This window comes from Amphiura filiformis, chromosome 2 (genome assembly GCF_039555335.1).
Source record: "Amphiura filiformis chromosome 2, Afil_fr2py, whole genome shotgun sequence".
Classification (NCBI taxonomy): domain Eukaryota; kingdom Metazoa; phylum Echinodermata; class Ophiuroidea; order Amphilepidida; family Amphiuridae; genus Amphiura; species Amphiura filiformis.
Window position 1 is genome coordinate 89,284,373 of NC_092629.1, and position 24,810 is coordinate 89,309,182.

The 24,810-nt window shown below is 37.7% G+C and overlaps 1 protein-coding gene across 1 annotated transcript in view; it reads right to left on the reverse strand.

Annotated features, from left to right (window-relative positions):
* LOC140146805 (CMP-N-acetylneuraminate-beta-1,4-galactoside alpha-2,3-sialyltransferase-like) overlaps positions 1-24,810 on the reverse strand; it is a 168,131-nt gene that overhangs the window by 10,550 nt on the left and 132,771 nt on the right. The window contains exons 8-9 of the mRNA XM_072168685.1: positions 9,834-9,929; positions 3-192 (exon numbers count right to left, since the gene is read on the reverse strand). Of these exons, the coding sequence (XP_072024786.1) occupies positions 3-192; positions 9,834-9,929 (286 nt within the window). The remainder of the gene's footprint in view (positions 1-2; positions 193-9,833; positions 9,930-24,810) is intronic.

Sequence of the window (24,810 nt, forward strand, 5' to 3'; positions counted from 1 at the left end):
ACCAATGTTTGACCCTTGGCCATAGTTTCCAGCCACGTAAGGTCCTGGACTTTGAAAGCCATCATGAGAAAAAGCCAATCTTTACCGACGTAATCTTTGTCTTTTTTCGGTGCGCTTTCGGGATAGAATATTCTGATGGTGGTTTTATCACCGACATCCCTCTCAAAACCTCTTGTTGGTGCATCATTCATTCTGTAAAAAGGAGAGAGAATAATAAAGACAAAACATGAAAATAGGTTTAAAGGCAGTAAATTAATGAATGTTGTCAGAACTATACTTCATCAGCAATTGGCAACACTCTCACATGTGGATCCACACCATTAATATATTCCCCTAAATATGCAACTGCTTAAAATGACAGCTATTCAAATACAATTTTCTTAACTATTTTAGTCACTTAAAAGTGACTGGCATCAAATGTACAATACCTCTAAAGACCAAGACATAGGTAGTCAATCGGTAAGGTGTTCGACTATGGTGCGAGAGGTTGCATGTTCAAATCCTGGGGGTGGTTTAGTACGCTCTTGTGGAAAAAATGGGTTAGCTTGAAATTCCCCTGGACAAGGAACTTATTGCTTGTTTCATTGTAAAACCCATACGAAACTTGGAAAGCTGATCCTGGTTGCGAATGTCAATTGTGGAATGTCTTGGGTGTGTGCTCTTGAAGCTGCAAAATCTCTGTGTTGTTGTTAAATGGTTTATGGCAGGGCTCCGCAAATAGCGGCGCTAGCGCCACATGTGGCGCGCTGTGGCTTCCCGAGTGGCGCGCGGCGCCGTTTAGATTTAAAACAAATAAATAAAGAATGCGATTCCCATGTTATCCTTGTAAAGACAGGCTAAAATAGTACAAAATGTTGCACCAAATGGCGTCATTTGCACCTCAAATTTTAAAAAATCAATCTGACTCCCCCGGCGACTTCGCAGCCATTGAGTGGCGCTTTGCAGGGTTTTTTTAATTTAATGTGGCGCTTCAACAAATCTATTTGAGGAAGCCTGGTTTATGGAATGACATGGGGACGTAGCGGGCAGTGACAACTTGTGTGCTTGTGTAAAGTGTGCTGAGGCCTCTGCATCAACATCTCTAGGCGTTTTGCCTGTGCGTAGTGGACTATAAATCGCTGCACTTTTTTTTAGTCACCTTAAAAGGTATATGAGGAAAGCTCAAATTTTGAAACACAACATGTCAATGATGTTTTGTAATTGCCCTTATCTGAACCCACTTGAGCAAATTTACATCACAAGTTTAAATCTAGGCCTATTAGAATTTTTAATTAAAAGAAATAAAATAATGGTAATATAACTAATTGACAAATTAGAATTCTAATTGTTTGTAGAAAACAATTTTATGCTCTGCTGGTACTATTAACACAATAAATTTTAGAAGAGCTTAGAAGGTTAAGGGCTGGGGTATGAACGTTTGGACAGTATTTATTTTGGGACATTAGAGCACATCAGACATATCGAATTGCATTCAGAATACGAAGAATGTCATTCTGATATCAAGTAATTTTGATTTTTGAAATTAGCAATTTAATACACATTTTATGGCAAATCATTAAAATTGATATTTTTGATATTTAACAGTACTTGAAGTAAACTTTATAAATCTGATGATTTATACTTAAAGTGTATGTAGGTGGGATGAAAAGCCGACGATCAATTGAAAATTTTGACCTTTCAGTATTGAAGATATGGATTTTTTTCCCAAAACACCAAAAAAATTAGGTCTTTTGGGAAAAAATCCATATCTTCAATATGAAAGGTCAAAATTTTCAATTGACCGTCGGCTTTTTCCTCCCTGCTACATACACTTTAAGAATATATCATTAGATTTAAATAATTTACTTCGAGGACTGTTATATATCAAAAATTTGAAAAATATCTAATTTTTATAATTTGTCATAAAATTTGAATTACATTGTGCTTTTTAAAAAATGAAAATTATTTGATATCAGAAAGACATGCTTCAGATTCAGAATGCAATTCGATAGGTCTGAGGTGCTCTCATGTCCCACAAAAATACTGTCGAAACGCAATAAACGCTCATTTTGGATCCCTTAAACTAGTTTGCCCTTTTTTCTGTCAATGTTGAATAACAAAATTTTCACACTGCTCTCATGGAAGTATAATGTAAGACAGAGATAAAAGTACTAGTTTGTGTCTGATGTCAGGGCAAACGCGCGCTGTGATTGGTTGCCGACCTGCGCAGTAAGGGATTTTCTGTCTAGTTGTCAGAATTTCAGATGCGAACTAGTATTTTATCTCTGTCTTTCATTATACCAGTGTCCCTTTATCAGGCTCTCCACCAGTTCCAGAAGACCCGCCTTTTAGGATCAAGCTCCTGTTCTTTAGCCCCAACTTGACCAAAACTCTGCTGTATCTCTTTAGCTCAAATTTTAATCAATTGGAATTTCTTATCTCCATAGCCTTATATTTGGCCCAATTTTAGTTCACAAGACCCCTCAAAATGTTGAATTTGTAAAATTGCTTAGCCATTGACAGGCCTGTACGCTGGGGTGCGATTTTTGGAAAAGTATACAAAAAGTCCCAAAATTTAAGAATTTGCGAGGGTAGCGAGCAAAAAAAATCAGTTTTTTTACGCTTTTTTTGACAAAAAATGTCTAAATTTTTGGGAAGAAAGTCCACTTTTCACAAAATTGCCCCCCCCCCCTTGGAAAAAAAGTCCACTTTTTCAAAATCAGCACCCCCAAATGAAATCCTTCGTACGGGCCTGGCCATTGATATTGCACTTGCTTGAAGCGAGCCGTGGCTAACAGGTATGAGAATAACTTTTTTGAAAACTGCCTGAAAAGCGTGTGAATTTGGCCTTAAAACAGGCTGAAAAAAAAAAAATTAAAATGCATAAATTTTGACCACAAAACTGCCTGAATTCAAGCAAAAGCCTGCAAAATTCTCATGCCTGGGCCAATCAGTAAGATCTTGCTTTCTTTGTTGTCTTTTTTAATTTTTTGAGCATGGTTGATTGATAACCAATAATGCCTCTCTTTTTAGTACACAACAGATGATGCAACTTTAGAAATAGTACCAAATGCAATTACAATCTTGATCTTTCAGAATTCTTTTTACAGAAGTCGGGTAGTACTGTAGCTAATAAAATTCTCCAAACATTCATGTCAATTTTATTCATTTTATTTGATCACAAAGTAGTATGAACTTTCATTTTGTGCAGTATTGAATTTCAACAGATTGCCATTATCTTGTTAGTTGTGTTCACATTGTCGGACGTACGCCTGGCGGAACTTGGTCAGCGCAAGTTGCTACGAGTAGCGGTAGAGTTGCCAGGAGTAGTGGCAGTGTGAACGATGGTCAGCGTAAGTTCCACCAGGCGTACGTCTGATGATTTACTTCTGACAAAAGTCAGTTGTAGCGAGCTGGGTGAAATCTCCACCAGGCGTAAATTGCAATGTAAACGCTGCTACACCTGGCACCCGGTGTAAGTTTGACCTTTGTTTTGGTCGGAACTAAGAGATTACATATCTCGTAGTTGATAAAGGTCACAGAAACACAGAAAGTGGTAGCTGATGTTACGCTGACCTGAATTAAATGCTTGGTGGAACTGGTCGGCGTAGTGCTAGGAGTAGGCAAAGTGTGGACACGCGGTAGGAGTAGGAAAAATATTTGTGGAATTTTTATCAATGTTAGCGTAAGTTTATGCCGGTTGTAACTCAAAATGTGAACACAACGACTTGTCACTCTCTCAGATTTTTGGATTTTATTAACTTTTATTTTTGTCCTGATATTAAACTGCATGGTGTTTAGGCTATTCATATCAAAATATTAGTGACACATCACTGGAGGAAACGACAGGCTTCTAACAAAATGTGTTTTCTTAATGAAAAGCTTAATGTCACGGCACTCAAAAATGCAATATAATATCCATAGCAATAAATAACGAGGCAATCCACACGGAATGCCTAAACCAAACCCAGAACTATGTGGACTATTTGTGTAACATACGTTAGGACTGTCCCGTAGGCTTTGGAAGATGTTAACCCACTACACACGAGTAAGACTGCAGACACAAGTTTCACATTTTCTTTAAAAATTCACAAATTTCAGAATTGTTCAATTTCATGACCAAACTTGGAATCAGCATGAATGATAATGCATTAAAATGAGTACAAACAAGCCTAGTATTGGCTTGGTGGTTTTTGAGATAGCTGAACTGATATTTTAGAAAATATCTCTAACTTGGGCTATTTATGCTGAAGCCTATGAGACAATTAGCATCGGTCCAAAATTATGGTCACTGGTATCAAATGAGGGGGATCTGCTCATGGTGATTTTTGGCAAGGTATTAGCCTTGAGTTTGAAAATATGTGATAGCAGTGGAGTAGTGGTAGCTTTTAGGGTGTTTTTTGCCCTTTTTCAAAATGGCAGCCAAAATGCTTCTAACTGCCATATAAGTAACCATATCCAAGATCCTAGAACATACAGCTATAATGTAACAGTTCAGACTGTAGCAATAAAAAATATACAATTGTAATTTTGCTTTTAGAAAAAAATTAAAGAGATGTACATGGCAACAATATTATATGCAGTGGAATCAGTAACATCTTGGCTAACAGAAACACTTTACTTGGTTTCTTTACTAGTTCAGGCTCAAACGCTATGCTCAATTAACTAAATCGTCCAGAAAACGAGTTGGGCCACTTTTGACATTTTCACGCATATCAAGCTTGCATTGCGTAAAATCAACTTTCATGATTATTTCATTTTTGCTTTTCAGGAAAAAAATCCCCCCAGGCTGATGGGCTATATGACCAGCATGGAGATCATTAAATATGAAGGACCAATGGTACATTTTTTAGTCCATCTTTTTTTGGGGGGTTGGGGGGGGGGAGCTGTGGCTCATGGCAACCAACATTGTGGAACTGTTTTGGCTATACACGTACAGTAAAGTAATACAGTTATGCTGTGAGGTAGTGGATTGATGCATATCTTGTGTCCTGTGTGGATTCCCCTATTGATTAGTTTTGACAACTATATGAGTTTTAGACACTACATTAAAGCTATTATTACATGTTAAAATCACAGTGCATACAATTTTGCTACCTTTTATTGTATTGCTTATAATGCAAACCACATATTATACAGGGGACTTTTATTACGGGGTCAGTTCCTGCAGTCTGTAGACTAGTTTGCTTGTTTTCCAGGTTAGTTTATTTGTTAAACTCAAAATTAGACCCACTGGAGTTCCCCCAATTGAAAGTCTTAATAGGATCATGCCCCATTGGAGTCCAGTCCATGCACTGTAGATTGAACCAGTGCACTTATGGTTTCTGGTCTAAGTGCTATTTTCACAGCAACATGTAATAAACTTACCTAAAGCAACATGTTGGTGACTTTTATGGGTCATATTTGGCTATAAACCCATATACCCCCTAATGTTCTTATAAAGACTCTCTTAATTCAGATTACAAAAAGTTAAGAGTTAGGATTTTGGAAATGTCTTTTACAGAGGGAGTACGAATTTCAAATGGAATGAACACATTGGGCAGCTCCTTTTGAATTTCATACACCCTCTGAGAAAGCTTCAACCTGAATCTTCCAATGAGAGGGGGCGAGTTTCAAATGGAGCTGTTAATGTGTTCATTCCATTTGAAATTCATACTCACCCTGTGGACGATATTTCCAAAATCTTCCACAGGGGTAGTGTGGATTTTAAATTAGGTAGCTCCATTTTAGATCCACCCTCCCTGAGGCTCCCTCTGTGGAAGATTCAGGTTGAATTTCTCTCAGAGAGAGTATGAAATTCAAATGGAGCTGCCTAATGTGCTCATTCCATTTGTAATTCATACTCCCCCTGTTGCAAATATTTCCAAAATCTTCCACAGGGGGAGTGCGGATTTTAACTGGAATAGACCAATAGTTTTGCTTGACAAGTTGATTGAATTTCCAGAAACGTGAAAGATAAATTGTGTGTTAAAACAACCCTGCACGCAAAGAGACTGTCCTATATTATAATGATGAATAATAAAATACCTGCAGTGATGCGATGTTTCAAAGTGACATTAATTGTAGATTAGTTTTGTCTTGGGGCTGGGTTTACCTACCAAAATTTCTCTCAAAATTAATTCTCACAAGCCATGTGAAAAAATGCACATCAATCTTATGGCGCCTACCCACAGCAGCTGATAGGTGTTTCCCATCATGCTTTGCGGTACCATAATAGAACTGCACTTGCCATAGAAAATGTACACAGAATCCCTCATTCCAACTTTCAATTACTTGCTTAAGGGTGCTTAAGACTTTCGTTTGAAGAATTATCATCCCTAAAATATTGTGAATCTACAAATAATCTACAAATAAGTTCATCAGGATTGTGAATTAAATATATAGCTCAAAATCCAAAATTTGATGTTACATACCTCGATCAATGACAGTTTCGAGCTAACCTCGGCGGCTGCTACTTGCTGGAGCTGACATTGATGGCACGGTTTGTTTTAGGACTTGGTCATATATAATTATGTGGAAGAAAGTCTAGTTCCCTTCATCTATGTTGAGTGTTTTGGCTCCTTTCTCAAAGTCCTAGAAAACAAGCAGTGCCACCAACATCAGCTTCGCCAGGAAGCAGCCGTAGAGGTGCAGGGATTGGTCATTCAATTTGAGAAAGTACTAAGTGTGAGGCTGTGGGTCATAAAATGCCCCTTTAAAATGGGCAGAACGGTTATATTATTTTAACATTTTGGGTAAAAAGTAAAAAAAAAAAATTGACAAAAATAGTACATTATGGCTTTAATGAATATTATGTTCTGTATATGTTAATAAGGAAATGTACGGTAGTACTCTCCATTTTGGATAACTTTAGAAAATGTATAACATGAGATACAAATCGCTTTAATGCTCAAATTATGCTGCATTATACTCATGTTAATTGTAATGAATGGAATAATTTTGTAAACCCTTCACTATGAACATGAATGAATTATTGATAATGCTATACATAATGTACAGGTGTTAATGTTATCAACATATGTTGTTGGATTTCATTTACACCTATCATTGATGCGATAATGTCAAATACAGCAGGTGTTCCATGCTATCATTGTAATGGGCTATTCCATTTAAAATCCACACTCCCCCTGTGGAAGATTTCGATAATATCTTCCACAGAGGGAGTATGAATTTCAAATGAAATGAACACATTAGCAGCTCCATTTGTAACTCACCCTCCCTCAGTGGAAGATTCAGGTTGAATCTTTCTCAGAGGGTGTATGAAATTCAAATGGAACTGCCCTTCGGGGCTCGTGCATTAGACGCATCAACATCAGCGCATGTGCATTATTTGGTTAAATTTTTCTCCCAACAAGTAATACGCGTTCATTAACCTATAATTAACACCTGTGCCGGGGGGTACTCAAGTTTGGTTTGGGTAGGGGTGTGTCGCTGAGAATTTGAAAGTGGACCCATCAATATACCAATTTTGAAAGAAATTTGGACCCATACCAAATGTCAAAATTTTTGGTCAAATTTAACACAAATGAAATAGTTGTAGTTTTTACAACTTTTTACCCAAATTATGGGGCAATTTAGACAATTTTGGCAACAGTGAAGCGAGATTAGTCCGTTTTCCAAAAAAATGAGAACATTTTGAAAAAAGGACCCTCCATATACCAAAATTGTCCTTAAAAAAGTAGACATTGGTATACCAAAATGTTGAAAATACTACTCATGTTTGCGGCACGTCCCCATATGGCCATTTGTACTGGGCACTTGTCATAAATCAGTAGAATTGGGCTATTCCTCCAGTTGCAGTCAAAACACCCTCTATGGACTACATGGCTTTAATCTCCCACACAGGCAGTGTTAATATCAAATGGAGTTACTTGAATGGACAACTTCATTTGAAATCTACATCCCCTGTGCGGGAGATTAAGGTCATGCTTCATTGGGCTATTCCAGTTGAAATCCATACACCCCCTATGGAAGACATAACCTTAATCTCCCAAACAGGGGGTAGAGATTTCAAATGGAGTCACCCATTCAGGTCACCCCATTTGAAATTCACACTCCCTGTGTGGGAGATCAAGGTCATGTCTTCCATAGGGGGTGTATGGATTTCAACTGGAATAACCCATTTTGGAGCAGACAACCCTGAATGGGTAACTCCATTTGGAATTCACACTCCCTGTATGGGAGATGAAGGTCATGACTTCCATAGGGGGTGTATGGATTTCAACTGGAAGAGCCCTTTTGGCAGAATTTTCAAACCCATTTTACCAATATCCGATTAATTGTATCACATCATATGTAATTAACAAGCTTGTATATCAATTATATAAAGCAATATTGTCATGGTTGACTGTTGATGTATATACTATAGAATCCTGTATTATCGTATATGTCAACGGAGCATTGCTAGCAACGTAAGCTCTTCGTCAATGCTTGCCTGATTTAAATCAACTTCCAATTTCAATAATAATTTATCTACCACGCACAGAGTTGCCAAAAAATTTCAGCCCAATTCCTGCATCACCCATTTTTCCTATCAAAGGTAAATGGTCTGACTGTAACTCACATTGAAGCCCATCACCAAAACGTTTATTCCAAGTTTTGAGTTCATACCATTACTTTTTGTGGGAAAAGAAACCACTGAAAAGGTTGCTGAAAATGTAAAATAGGCACCCAATGGGCTATTCCAGTTGAAATCCACACTACCCCTGTGGAAGATTTTGGAAACAATTTCCAAATGGGAAGTATAGTTTTCAAATGTAATTGGTCAGGGTTAATCATTTTGAAACCCATACTCCCCCTGTATTATCGTTTTACCTATATCTTTCACAACTGGAGTGAGTATTTCAGATGGAAGTTACCCAATTGTCTATTCTATTCAAAACTCATGTTCCCTCTGTGGAAGGCTTTACTAAATCTTCCACAGGGGGAGTGTGGACTTTAAATGGAATAGCCCATTTGGGCTTCACCGCATACCGCTATTGGGCTATTCCAGTTGAAATCTATACACCCCTTCTGGAAGATATGACCTTAATCTTCCACACAGGGGGTATGTATTTCAAATGGGGTTACCTGAATGGGTGACTCCATTTGAAATCTACACTCCCCTGTGTGGGAGATTTTAATTTTTTCTTCTATAGGAGGTGTATGGATTTCAACTGGAATAGTCCATGAGGCTCGACTATGGAGTCCAGACCAGACTCCATCATGTTTGTATATCGCTCACTGAGTGCAAACTAGCGTACCTCTAAACTATTTAGCCATCTGTGCATTTAAAATGTGTGCTTCTTCGCATTATGTGGCGGTAATTTCCACTAAGTGCAACACATGCAAATCTCACTATGGACCACAATGGCCTCATCATCCCAATGGCATAGTTCAATGACCTCTATTAAACACTCATAGTGCAAAATTTGACCTCAAGTTGCAGAGTACGAGTTTTTGTACACAAATTTTCTACAATCATTCAATGAATGTACAAATGTATTGGGGTTAAAGAACTGTGCCCTGATAGATGTTGTGGATCCTAGTGTCTTGATAATGATTTTGATGTTTTCCTGCTGTATGCTTAAAGTAATTTTATCCCCATGCAAGAGCACCCATGCCATTACATGTAATAATAATAATTACGAGGCTTGTGGGCTATAGTGTTTCTAATTACTTATAAAAACCTTGTCGAGTTCAGCTTCACTGAACAGTGAACTACTTTATGACAACATCAAAGTTGTCTATAACACTCGTCCTAATCCTAACCTCAATTATTACCCTAACCCTAATCCTAACCCTAATTCCTAGCTATATCTTGGTGTGGCAGCAGTTATTACCAAGTTTAGTTAAACAGTAATTTGTTAGTTTACCTTATGACAACATCAAAGTTGTCTATAACACCTCCAAGAGCCGAACGCCTTAGAATTCCACCGTTACCGACTACCACACATCGTAAACAAGATTTTCTGTTGGGAAAAAGATAATGAAAAACTTTTAAATATCGCATGAAAAATTGGATGATCAAAACATGTGCCTAACTTTATCATTTAATGAATTTGGTCTTCTCATCACATGACACAAATGATATCTACAGAAATAAACAAACAAACAAACAAACAAATATGTAAACAACCTGACAAATGTGCTCTTTGTCGTTAGGCAGGAAAAATCTCCTATATGTCTTTGGCCCCTGAACAAGTTTAAAGCAAAACCTCCTATGTAACCCATTGGCATTTTTTTTAAAAACATGTTCAGGGGCCACAAAGCACATAGGAGGTTTTTCCTGCCCAACGACCTCTTGCCCATTTAACTCTTTACATACATGACTAGAAACCAAAAGGTCCAACGTTCCATTCCAGGGACGGTGGATCTAAAGTGGACTTCCACACTGTTCATAAGATTCTGGATGGCTGATGCTTTATAACTATAACATATAAGTATACCCCAAAGTCACACAAAAACTTGTCAGTGAAAAAAAAAAAGCGCAGTGATTTATAGTGCGCTACGCACAGGCACAACGCCTCAGCACATTTTACAGGTTGTCGCTGACCACTACGGCCCCACATCATTCCACAAACCATTAAACAACAATTCAGGGACTTTGCTGCTTCAAGAGCGCACACCCTAGACCTTCCACAAATAACCTTCGCAACCAGGATCAGCTCCCTGAGTTTCGTACGGGTTACGGCGAGACAAATTAACAGTAAGTTCCTTGTCCAGGGGAATTTCAAGCTAACTTCAAGCCACGAGACCGTACTAGGCACCGCCAGGGTTCGAACCCGCAACCTCTTGCACCATAGTCGAACGGCTTATCGATTGAGGTAACTTGACTGCCTAGTGAAAAGGTGGATAGCTTTAATTAGAGTGGTTGTTATGCTCAGAGCATAGTATTCTGCCCATGTGAGCAACTAGGTCCAAAACCTACTTGATCTACAAAAAAGTCTGTGCATAACAAATTCATAACATTATCATGCTGCATCCCCCATATCCAACCCTTACCTAACCCTTAATAACTGCGGATATGTATGTGTGCTGTCTTGATATGAACAACTTCAAATACTGTAAAGATTGGCCTAATGGCATACATGGGCTCCTTTGCCATAAATGGTAAATTAAATTCTCTGCACAAATAGAGTGCTCCCTCCTCTGAAAATCTGAACAAGAATTAAGGGTATGTGCCCTTATTTCCCAGTTGGATTTTTACACAAGGGCACTTTTAGTTATGTCAAGAGAGCCCATATGCGTCATTATAGGCAAATCTTTCCGGTATATGTGTAAAAAATATAATAAAATCATGCAGCACATAAATTACAGGTTTTCAATATTTTTGTGGGGATGAAGAATGTACCCTCACTCAGAATAGGTGAGGTATAACTGACCCCATTATCTTTATATTTCTCCGACCTTATGGACATTCGATCATAGTAAACTGCAGTACTTAATTGCATAATTTCCTATAAAAGCATGTTTAATATTTTATTGGATCATTACATATTTAGTGCTGTGTGCTATTGCAATGAGAGACAATTAAATCTCATTTCATTTGAGGCTTGGAAAACTTGATTTTATTACTACACATATCTATAAAAAAAATCTTTTCCACATTAAATGTGTTTAAAGTTGAAATCACGAGGGCTGTGGTGTGGGGTGAGCAGCCATGGATGTTGGCCAGAATATATTGTATAATTTGTATAAATGTGGATACATTCCAACCAAGGATGTCCGCAGTAGCCAGAATCCATCATGAGGCATATAAGCATGTAAAAAGGCATTTAAGACCATCATCACATTTGCCGATAGGGGGGGGGGGGGTAGAGCCCTCACTTGGATAGTAAAATGTCTGAGACATTGCATTAGGTGGAAAACTTTTAAAGTACATGAGCATCCTCGTTTGACAGTGTGTGTGTATCACATACATCTTTGTTTGCCGGTGGTGAATATATATGTGAAGTATATGTGTGCATTTGTAAACACATCAAATGAGTATACGCACACCTGGATGTACTCGATTTATCTTGGAAACACATCAACTACAGATGTTCTCCATTCCTTTTCCCCCACCAGTGTATAGCAAATAGTGAAATAAATGCATGACCATGCATGCATGTCTTACATTCCCGTATAAGGTAAGGACTTGTTTGGATCATAGAACTCCAAGAGGATCCACAGTGGTGCAGTGTTTCAGGTGTAAGAAAAGTCCTCGTTTATATAAGTGAGTCCTCCATAGGGGAGTATATGGGGTCAAGTCAACCGTTTGATAATAATTTGGGTCCATGTTTGTGGATTATTTCGGGGGTCCACAGTTGACATGTCTTACCAGTTTTGCTGTTTGTGTAGGGGTGTACATGTATCTGTACAATTATGTGTATGGTGTGGGTGTGTCCACACTTCGGTACAGGAGTGTGGATGCGTGGGTGTTTGCCAGCAAACGAGGACACACACTCGTTTTCACATTCAAACCGTGGACCTCTCTGCAATGTGGGACCGTCTTTGTTTTTCGAAGAAGGTCGACAAACGACCACAACTGCATGTAAAATGGATATACGTCCGCTATCATACGTGAAATACAATGTCTGCAGTTGCTAGGTAAAATTTTGTATACACAAAAAAATGGCGGAAAACATCCTTGGTATGTCGATCGATTACGGATTTAGATGGCCGTGTTTGCATAGTCCTAAACAGTGTCCACATTTGGAGGCGATTACACATGGGGGTGTAGGGGTGTGTGTATGTGCTTATTGTTGATGCGTACATGCTATTTCAGTGAAGGTTACTTCAGTGCTATTGTGAATATAATTACCAATTCATTTCTGCCAATATTTGATGTTGTTGAATACCTTTCTCTGCATTTGTATTACATGTATAACAATAAATAAGCAATGATAAACAAGAACACACATACAATACTTAATACATACGAACGAGGATAGGGTATATACACTGGGACATAGAAACATAACAATGGGTACCATATTGGACTAAAAAAAATGAAAAAAAGGGCAATTCCTACTGCCTTTTGTAATGGGCTCAATACAGTATAACAATTTTATGCTCACATGTACATGTATGACGTATAGTATTTTGCAAATTTAATTAATATGCAGGCCTACTGCACACAAAAAGTGTCTTTACACTTGAAACAAAATGATTTCTTAACCCCCTGAGCACCACCAATTTTTTTGCATGGTGAATTCTGACAATGTTGCTGATTGGTCCAATTGACAATGAAAACTTCTTTTTGACCAATAGGCAGGTAGTTCTCATAGGGTTAAAGACACTAAAACTAGATTACCAACTTATGTGACATCATCCCCCAAGTTATGTTATACCTAGGCCCTAGACTATGCCATAGTCGATTTTTGATAAATAAAAATGTTATTAATCATGATGAACGCATTCAGTTGAACTCGAAATTATACTGATATTTAGTAGGCCTACATCAAAATACTAGTATAAAATGGTTATGAAAAAGTTTAGGCTATATAATTATATTTGTGACAGTAAAAGTAAAGTATAGGCCCTCATTAGGCTTATATTATTGAATGCAACATATCATAATGGCATAATTATAATGACACTTCAATACTGAACAATTCTAATTTTAGAATCTGCCAGTTTATTATCCGAAAAACCGACTATGGACTTTCACTTTTAAAGCAGAACTTTACCCCGGGACTCACACACTGTCAATCATACTTGTTTATCAATAAAATCTAACCACAAGACTGAGCATGGGGGTACAACACGCGCTAGATGCATACGTTCATCCACCAGCACAAAAGCGCCAGATTCCCTAGATAGTTGTGTACCATGTATAGTTATAATGGTACCAGTACGCATCGGGAGGATTTAAACAATAACGAGATCTGGGCGACCAATCACAAGCCAGATTCATTTTTAAAGATGCATTACATCATCACCAATTTTAGTTAGGCCAGAAATTGGCCTAACTCTCAAGGCAAAGTCAGTAGTCCACTTGGGAAGCTAACAAACAGAGGGCGACGGTGACTGAAAAGATCAGTTGTGAAAATCTATCAATTGTGCACTCATTAATTAAATCAGAGTTTTAAGCTTAAATGTAATAGCCAGAGTAGTGCACAATTGGCAAGTGGACTACGGAGAAGTCTACCTAGGCCCCAGCAAAAAACAATTTTTGAAGTAAAAAACGAGATCCAAAATTTTGAAGAAGCTTTAAAAACGCCAGAAAATACGAAAAAAAAAAATCCAAAAAACAATGTTGCCTGCCCTCTATTGATCAGATTAGGTCAGTTTAGATTGTCATGTCCCGGTGTCATGTAAACAGAACTCACTGAACTGCTGGCGCGGTGCGAGTCAAAGAAAAAGTGACAAAAATTTGACCTTGAATTTTATAGTCAAAATATTCCAGTAATTCGATAAATATAATGATATTTGGCCTAAACTTGAACTCATTTGAAATGAAATGTCAGTTTTTATTGAGTAAAGCATTGCTTTTTCACTCATCCTTGTGCTTGCAATGCTGTTGAATTCTGCACTTTGGCGAAGTTGGAACTGCATTTTATAAAATTCGGCAAACTTTTATGGCATAAAGCAACATTTTTATAGTAAGTCCACTGCTGGGAAACTTTCTTAAATAGCGAGATAGTTGGTTAATAGCGAGAATCTCGGCGTGAAAAGCAAGATCACGTTTTTTGCCGGGCCTTAGTTATACACATTTGAATGACAAAAAATCCAAGTTTGAAACTGGCACCATTGGACTGAAACAAAATGACAAATTTTGACATTCCCTCCATCAGAGAAATTCCTGTACTCTCTAAATTCCTATAAAAAGATTAAAAAATCAATCTAAGTAATTGTGACCAGGGACAATCAAACTTTGGTTGAATTCTAATCTATTAGAAATATTCAATCTAATAGATTAAAATTCAATCAAATTTTTAATCTAAGGGATTAGAAATTGCTTAGAATTGATTTTTAATCCAATTTGATACAATCTAATTTGATTTTGAACAAATCAATCCAAAAATCATTCAAAGCAATTGGTTAGTTTATGTTAAAAACTGCACTTTCCTTGTTGCCCATGACATTAGATGAATAAATCAAGTGCACTTGCGCTGCTGGCTGATGCTTCTCCAATACATAGGGCTCGCTGCTAGTGCATTGGGCTATCCCAGTTCATACACCACCTATTGAAGTCATGGCCTAATAATCCCCCGGGGGGGCCACTCAGCTATATTGGTGTACACATGCGTGAACAACGGTTTTAAAAACACCCCCTAAACAGGTTCTACCCTGTTTTTCAAAATCACCCCCTAAACAGGTTTTTAGCGCGCTTTCCCCCCAAAAAAGTACCCCCTAAACAGGTTCTGGTCAAAATTGCACCCCTTAGCAGGTTTTTTATTAATACCAACAATACACTTTAATGGTGAGGGTCACAATGGCTAAAAAAGGAATTACAATGTACACATTCTTTTAAAATTCATCAGGTAAGAATTTATTTCAAATAGAAAGCAATATATCAAACTATGAACTTCCAAATGGCTTTCGTACACAGTAATCATCAATCCTCCTTTTGAAAAAAAATCATACCCTGGAATTTGTATCATAGATAAAAAAAAGCTAGTAGTAGTTTACAATAACTTTAAGTACCATGAGAGAACTAGATGAAAGGATATTCATGAAAGATTAAAAAAAAGTTGAAAGACATTGAAGTTTACAAGAGATGTAATATATCATGTATATCAGAGATGTTTGTTTAAATAAAACAATAAATAACATAAACGTTGTTTACTCTTATTTCTTCCAAACAAAATATATTTTTACAGTTCTGTTTCTGTCTGGTTTCTTGTCTGGTTCTGTTTAGATGGAAACTAACCATATCTGAGATTTGTAGCAAAATATATTTCCAAAGTTTCATGTTAAGCACCTTTAAATGTGATAAGTATGAGTATGAAAAATATGAGTATGAATACATGTAATACTAGTATGGTACATACATCAAATAAAAGATCAATAAGCATCCTGGGATAAGCATGTAATCCTGAGGTTCTAAAAGGCACTTCCTTCACCTTCTCACAATATTTACAATCAAGTTACGACATCAAGATCATAGGCAAGTACAGCACCATAATAAAGGTTAGGCCATTATCAATAAAATCTTTTGTCATGCGTACTATGACCTTGTATGTAAAATATATCCAAATGTTATTTACAGTCAGCTGAAAGTTTCATATTGGCTTAGGAATATGAGCCATAATCAAATGAAGTGTCAGTGTCACAAATATTACAGAATTTTCACAGCACTTCTTCTGAGACTTGTTTACCCTTCAAATCTTGACTTTCTGATGCAATATAAAAATAAATGTGGCAATTATTGGAAAACATAAACAAATAACAATGAATCTTTTTGCCAGTAATGTACATGTAGCCTGGTACAGTAGCAATATCAGTGACACTAGACTCAATCCTCTTGATTATGGTAGCACTGTTTGGATTTAATAAAAAACAAAAACACTAACTTACTCCTTTATAATAACAGTATTGCACAGGAGAACACACACACAAGTTGTTAGTACAATAACCCGGTACAGTAAGCACACTATGAATATCCCTTTATCATCTTTGTGTTCAAAGGTTTTAAAAGCAGTTGCATTGTTCAAGTAGCACATTTAAAAAATTATATTTCTACCAGTTCTAAGAGACCAGTATTGCAACACTTATTGTCATTTATCTTGAATTAGAAGTCTATGTATGAAGTATAAAGCACCATATCTTTACATTGAAAGCACTGGGCTACACTCCCTTTCTGCAAAATGTACATTCAATTCATGCTCAGCCAACCGTAAGTCAAGACCTCCCTAATTGTAAAGTTTTGGAAGCATTCATGCATATTCTTGTAGGCTATAAACTGTAAAACACCAAAAATGCATGAATATTACCTAAATTGAGTTGGACTCTATCCCCCTCAAAAGCATGGCAACTTAATAATAGTCTTCAAAAAGCACAACCCTCCTTGTCCGTTGTGAATGCCGATTACCATCAGTAGAAGTTGTTGGCTCCACGACAAGAACCACCCTTCCATCATCCCCTATCTGTTGCTCTTCCTGAAATTGGTTAGTAGAACTCGTGCTTGCACCTAGATCGCGTCCTGGATTGTTTCGTCTACTACGGGATCTACTACTTGTGTTCTGATTTTCTAAAACTTGTGCTAGCTGATCACTGTCAGTCGTGGATAAAAGGAAGGAGTCATCTTCCTGAACCTGCAACTGCACACCCATAATTACACTGCTTGCTGTGAAGATGCGCATATCTCCTTGTCGGTACACAAATTTGGTCTTTTCCACTTCTTCATACACTGTCATGTGGATCTCAATATTCTGGTGATGTTGGTCATCCAGACTCACAGGCTTAGTGTACTCTATTTTACCTCTATTGGCTGAAGGTTTCAACATGCGCTGAATTCTGCCCAGCAAGAAGGTGGCAGCTTGTCCTCGTTCTTTCAGGTGTACAGCAACATCAGAGAAAAGTGACATTTCTCGCCTGTAATCAATTGCAGCTGCTTCAATTTCTTCTTCTTGTTGACCAGATGGCTTGCTTCTGACCCTGCGTAACCTGTCCTTAGATAATTTGTCAGCTGACGTCGAGTTGAGCATGGATGCTAGAGTGGATTTGTGTACAGGACCTGTAAGTATGCAAAATACAATTTTACTGTTGTAAGCAAATTACAACAAAGCCACACAAAATCATTTCTTTTCATAATTATATTAGTAAATTTGAAAACTTTCTTCACTTTTTGCAGCTCCGATCATAGTGCATGATACCGGAATAGGATTTGTTGAAGAAAAATTATTCTTTATATTGTTACTTATCTTGTTAAAAATGGACATGGTGGTAAAACTAATTCTGTCTTTTTATGGTAATCAATATTAACTATTATCCACTTATATCCAATTTTCTTGTCAATAATAGGTCATGTTAACAAATTAACATGAAAGTACTATACACTATGAAAAGAGAAGTCAAAGCATGTCTGCGGGGCATGAATTAAATTTCTCAATTTTGGTACCTTAATACACATTGCCTAATTAAAATTGTAGGTCTTATTCAAATGTGTACATGTGTACTTACCTAATTCAGGGACTTCTACTGTAGGAGTTATGTCAGCAACAGGGCCATCATGTTCATCTTCGGCCGGGTCTTCGTCTGTTTCCTCCAGTCCATTTCTCAGTGCTGACAGAAGTTGGACATCTTGCATAGTATCTTCATCTTCTGTAGTATGGTCATCCCCATCGTCTGCCATCGCTGAGAGAAGTGCCGTCTCCTCTTGCGGTGTCAAGACATGTGGCCTCTGGAAGAAGTCTGCATTACCCTCAGATGGTTCCATTCCTGAAAATTAAAATGTGTAATCAAAATAAGAAATAAGGATCTCCTTCACATTCTCCAATTTTAGAATATTATCTAAAGGTATGGGTCATACGGCACTTGTACTGGAGTGTAAAATGTCACTTATAAATGTTTACAATCTTTTTAGTGGCGGATTGTAATTCATTGTCAGAAGATAGCAATGTGTACCAAGTTCTTGAATTGCATAAAGTAATAATATTTGAAACATTAATTTTAATTTAAAACAATTCTAGTGAATGCTATGGTACTTATCATTCTTACTAGAAACGGCATCTTGAAAATATGATTCAACTTCTGCTTGGGGTCAGGTTGTTTTAACTTGCTTTGGCGATTGTACACACAGTTTATAATTGTTGCGATCTAGAGGGATCAGTCGTAATTCAGCAAACTTGATTTTGAGATATAGCCAGATAACTGAATGTATTTCCTTGCTTTCTATTGCTTTGAGAATTGATCATAACTTTGAAGGTTTCTAAAAAATGTAGCTCTCCAAATGAGTACGGTAATATAATTAAACAGAAAACTGAAAATGTCACATGTTTGACTTCAGACTGATTTCCCTAATTATCACAATACAATTATTAATAGAAATACTGCATATGACTTACCTAGATCACTGCAAATCTTTCGGGCTTCGTTGATGCCTTCATCCCATGCAGATACCATCTCCTGGTCACTGGGGAAGTCCTTCAAGTCTGGTGGGTCTTCGGGGGCGGTGTTTCCTTTCTCCCAAATGTTGCTTTGTTTCTTATGGCCTTTTGGTATATTTGGACCATAAGGATCTGCTCTGAGCTGCATGATTCGGTTCATGGATGGTAATGCATTAAGCATATCACCAAAGGTGAAATTACGTCTGTTCATTATCCAGGAACCGTTTTGTGAGAAGTAGTCCTCGCAACAGTCCGAGCCACACTTAGGAAGGCATACTTCTTCTGATGGACTGAAGTCGCGAGTAGCCTTGATTATGAGTACTGATGCGTGACATGCAAGAAGAATGTCTTGGTAACATTCCCTGGAGATGAAGTGCTCCTTGAGCGTCAATCCTTTCGAGTAGTGGACCCACAAGCGCCAAATCCTGAAAAAGTTTGTTACTTGTGAAGCATAGCGGATTCTTGTCAACAATGATGCAGTTGTGGAGCAAAAAATCTCGATGAATAACCAGCAAATGTACAAATACAATCTTGTACCCTTTACATCTTGTGCGATTCCATCATGACCACATTCCAACTTTCTCAGACAATCCTGCACACGGGGAAAAAACAACCGTTGAGCAGACGACCAATTTTGTCTGTCTTGGCGTTCAATGTCTTCCACGCGTAGCCCATGATCTAGCAGAGTAAATGAAGCATGAGTAGTGACCTGTTTAACGTGATTCATGTGTGCAATGTGGCCGCCAAGATTCAATGATTTGCTGGTGCTCTCTAATGCATAGGTGAGTTTTTTTCCGCAATGTATATAATCTTGATTATTAATTTGAAGGGCCGATGGGTTTTCCTTGTTGCCTATAACTCGACCCGACAAAATGAAGTTCTCATGGTTGATTGTGTAACGTTCACCATCTTTGCTATTGCCTGTGATCACCATGGCTTTGCGTCTCCGCGAATCTCCATCTGACGCTCTTCCTATGAGAGGGGCCTTAAACACTGGGTGAAGGTGTCTGTTGTATAGCTGTTCAATTTCCTCCCACTGTTTCAAAACATCTGCAAATGTAAATCGGTTGCATGTTGGGCCAAGGTAGACCACAAATGGTGGCAATCTGATGTCAAGTGGGTTGAGTATAATGGCACGGGCCATGTGTGCTTTCACTCCTTGTTGGAAGTATTCCACAAAGTTCTCATAAGCATCAGGTCCTGAGCCAACTTTAAGTGTATGATGTGGTCCACATTTGTGTTCAGGCCCAGCTTGTCCACAGGATCCTACCAGCAAATCACACCTTTGGATGTAGTGAAACAACTTAATAATACAAGTCTCATCCTCAGCCTGTTCGACTAAAACTGACTGGATCTCATGTTTTCTCATCAACTGCTGATACATGTCCGCAACTTCCTTGATCGATGACTCTTGGTATCCTGGCTGAGCCGGCTTATTCTGTGGGCGCATTATTCTCTTGATTGTACCTTCAGCAGGACCATTCAAATTGGCTGAGAAAAATTTGGCCATACGCCAACCACCCCAAATTTTTGCTACTTCGAACATGGACTTTGTGAAGGTGTCATATCGCTTACCATTTCCTTTCTTGTTCATATTGCTTGTAATTGTCTTCAGGAATGACAAGATATTCTGTTTGCCCTCAAGCAGTCCCTTTTCATGTGCTGAATGAAGTGATGCTGTGATTGCGGTAACGTCTCCTCGCATTGCCTGTTCTGTGATGATTTGTGTAAGTTTTTGCCTTACTCCCTTACACCGTGCTAGCTTCAGATTGAGGTTGTACACCTTCTGAGCTTCTCTCATAGCTAAATCTCTGTAATCTTTCAATCTCTGTCTTTTGCTTTCATCATTTAGATAGCGATTGTTGCACTTTGAGGACATGCTTTCTGTAGGCCTACTGTTTCTTCTCAGTACTCTTAGTCGAAGGCTAGTTAGCATGGGAAGTTGTTGACAATGTGAACACGTATAGGTAGATCTGTGTGTAACTCCAGAACACTTGGGACTTCTTATAGTTCCGAAACCACCTGTAGATCGAACATAATTTGGAATTTCTCGTTGCGCTTCTAGACACCAATGATGTTTACCATGAGGATCTTTTGCAGGCTCTTCCTTGTACAGTTCTTCAACATTGTATACTTTGTTGCCATATGTGATAGTTTTGCCATAAAATCCATAACAAAAATAATGTTCCTCCTGCTCCTCTTCAAATCATTTCTTGCGCAAGAATGAGGTCAAGAATGACTGCGGCTTTGAATTCCATGTGGACCTTTCCTTGTGCAGAGGGCCCGAAACGTGCTCTTTGATATTATGCAGTGGCTCACCCCTCTGTGGTGTCAGACTTATGCGATGAATACAGTACTTGCACATAACGGTTCCAGATGGTTCCTCAAATTCGAAAATACCTCTGTACTTCTTGTCAATATCAGCAAACAATGCACGAATTTGTTGTTCTTTCTGCTCCTTTAAGCGGTCTAGTTTGGTTCGCTCAGCTTCTCTTTCATTTTCCTCCTGTAACGCTTCTGAGTGAAGACGTTTCCTTAACATCCTGTCATGGTAGGTAGTGAGGCTTTCAACATGGCATGATCTCTTGAGATGAGTCTTGAAGTTCTGTAGTTTCTTGTAAAGTGGGCCAGCGATAATATCGGTATTACACGGGATGCAATGAACGTAAACAGTGTCTTCACGGAATATTAGGCTGTAAAGCTGCTCTAGTTTGCGAGAGGTAATCACAGCTTGAAGTATACTGTCATATTCAGGATCATATGTTTTCTTTGGCAATTGCGAGGCTGGCTGTGAGGCTGTGGCAGGAAGACTGATCACTCTCTGTGATAAAAAAAAATAAACAGAATGGAATTTGCTTTTTGAGTTATAAAACCAGGGGTGATAAAATATACAGTGTGTAAAACATAATCGTTATCAAACAATTACATAGTACACTGCACATTTGCAATGGTCATACAGCAACTTTAAAGGTCAAACGGGAAAGTACTTTAGCTTCTATCATCAATGTTTTGCCAAAACAGATAACTGTAATTTCCAAAAAAGAAAATCTACAAACAAAAGCAAAGAAATTGTTGTACATGTGCATGTATCCTTACCAAATCCAATTCATCATCAAGATCTTCAGAGGGTTCTTCAAGTACATCTTCGGACAGCTCTTTGGGAGTCTCCTCCATCACCTCTATCACATCCCCTTCATACGTTTTCTTTGGCAATTGTGAGGCTGGCTGTGAGGCTGTGGCAGGAAGGCTGATCACTCTCTGTGATTTAAAAAATCAGAATGGATTTGCTTTTTGAGTTATAAAATATATTTTACAGTGTATAAAACATAATCAGTATCAACACAAGTACATAGTACACTGTGCATTTGCAATGGTCATACAGCAACTTTAAAGGTCAAACGGGAAAGTAATTTAGCTTCTATCATCAATGTTTTGCCCAACACATAAGTGTCATTTCCAAAAAAGAAAATTTACAAACAAAAAGCTACATGTGCACGTATCCTTACCAAATCCAATTCATCATCAAGATCTTCAGACAGCTCTTTGGGAGTCTCCTCTATCACATCCCCTTCGTGTGGCTCTCCCCGGGGTAAATCTTCAGGCACCACTTTGTGCATGCTCTTTGAGGTGGCCTCCTTGGCATTAGTACTTGTTTGAAGGATGTTACGCTGAAATATAATGTACATTGTATACTGTAATGCAGGGAATCCTTTACATCACTTAACACAATATTTTCCCCCCTCACAGGTGATCACCATTCAGATGATTTGAAGATCATGAAGATAGAACTAGTGAAGGAATACGAGACCTCAGAGCTATCAACAAGATCAGAGCCTAAAGAACTCCTGGGGAAAGAACCACATATAGAGCTTAGCTAGTTCCAAAACCTGAAGCTAAATAATGATATAAGGTTTTTAGACTTGGTGGTAGATAGATTTCACTAAACTGAACATGATCATAATATATGATCAATCTTCGTGCTCTACAGATTTGTTAATGATGTTAAAGTCACTATAACACTCTAGCTACCCAAGCATCATGTCTGGACATAAAACAGGAAAGATTATAACAAGGGCAGTAGGGCACATGACAATCCCCCAATTTGTTGTCATGTCTGTGCAGTTTTAAAATTCTATGATATTCCAAGTGTCATCAGTCCCCAGGAATCAGTCAAATTACACCCAAAATAAAGATATGAAAATGATGAAGTGAAATTAAACTATTACTCAAAGCGGAAAATGAGCTCACCAAGATATGAAAATATTGTCCAATGAAGTGAGATTGATCATCAATCATTAGCTTAGAAATAAAAAATACATTTTACGTACTGTGTGCTCACGAAGTCTTCCTTTACAGTGGGTGCTTGTGTTGCAATCTTGGCAGTATGCAAGGGCACATTCAGTACACATGACAGATGCAGGTTGGTCCCCACAGTCTCCACATGTTGCAATTGGATGTCTTTTGTGCAATTTCAATCTTCCCTGTAAAAACATAAATTGCAAACTATGAACCTCTGGAGAAATCAGATAAACTTCACATAGTTCATATATCTAGCACTCCATGAGAAACTGAGCGCATGGATGAGTCTCATGTGTAAAAAATGTATCACCAAATTTTGACAATTATTTAAGTAAAAAAAAACCATATAATTAAGTTGATCTGTAGTGACGAGTTTTTATGCAAGGTTTCCGAATTTTACACTTTTTGGACTTTGATAATTTTAGGGCCTTGGATGCAAAATTCGGAAACCTCGCACAAAAAAATCATCACTACAAATCAACTTTATTACATGTTTTATGACTTAAATAACAAGTTGTCAAAATTTGGTGATACATTTTTTTGGTCAAATTTGTTCATAATTTTCCTTCCATGACTGCCATCATTTGTACAAAGAAATATAGGCAAAAGGCAATTTTACAAGACCAGATCTCCGAATGCATTTATGAAACCCGCATTTATAAATGATTTCTTTTTGTGAGTATTTTGTGTAAATCATGTACCGTAATCCATTTTCAAGGGTTACTGAAAAGGTGTTTTTTGAAAATAATGAATTTGAAACTGGAAATTATTAAATTTTGTGCCATTTTTGCTTGGTGTCCATAATCTGTACAAACTGCCTATTCGAAACATGCACATAAAATTGGCCATAACTTCAGTACCATTTATCCTATTGAGGTCATTTAAAGACTGAAATGCTAATGAGCTCTTTAATAAGGTATGATTCTACAATGCAGGAAAAATTTCAAATTTTCATGGTCATCCCTAATTATATTTTCTACATATTAACATTATCACAAGAATAATGGTACTGATTTTACATACCTTCCTATGTGTCTGTAAATCACAATCTGCACAATATAGCACCTCACAGTCATCACAGAAACAAGTAGCCACTGCATCTTTGCAATCCTCACAATTGGCCATCTTGGTTGGACATTCGCAATGTCCCGGGTACAATGTATTGGGATAAGTGCCCTTTAATGAAGAGAGAAATGGAAAAGGTGGCTATTTTCATGTGACTTTCCCTAGTATCATAATAAGCTCGATATTCAAGCTACATTGTAACTAATGATCCATAAATAACAAAAATACTGGGTCGCAAACCATGTAATCTACCAATTATTATTGTATTTGTTTGCTTTTTTAATTCCAGACACGAACAAGTTGAAACAGTCGCATATTACGTGTACGACACATGTGCTATATCATTATATGGCGTGCCTGATACACGAACATATACTTGTGATGAGCGTGTGGCGGGGCGTGTGGTGTTTGCTAGCTTTGCTTCTTTGTGTCCGAAATTTCTGGGCCAAAA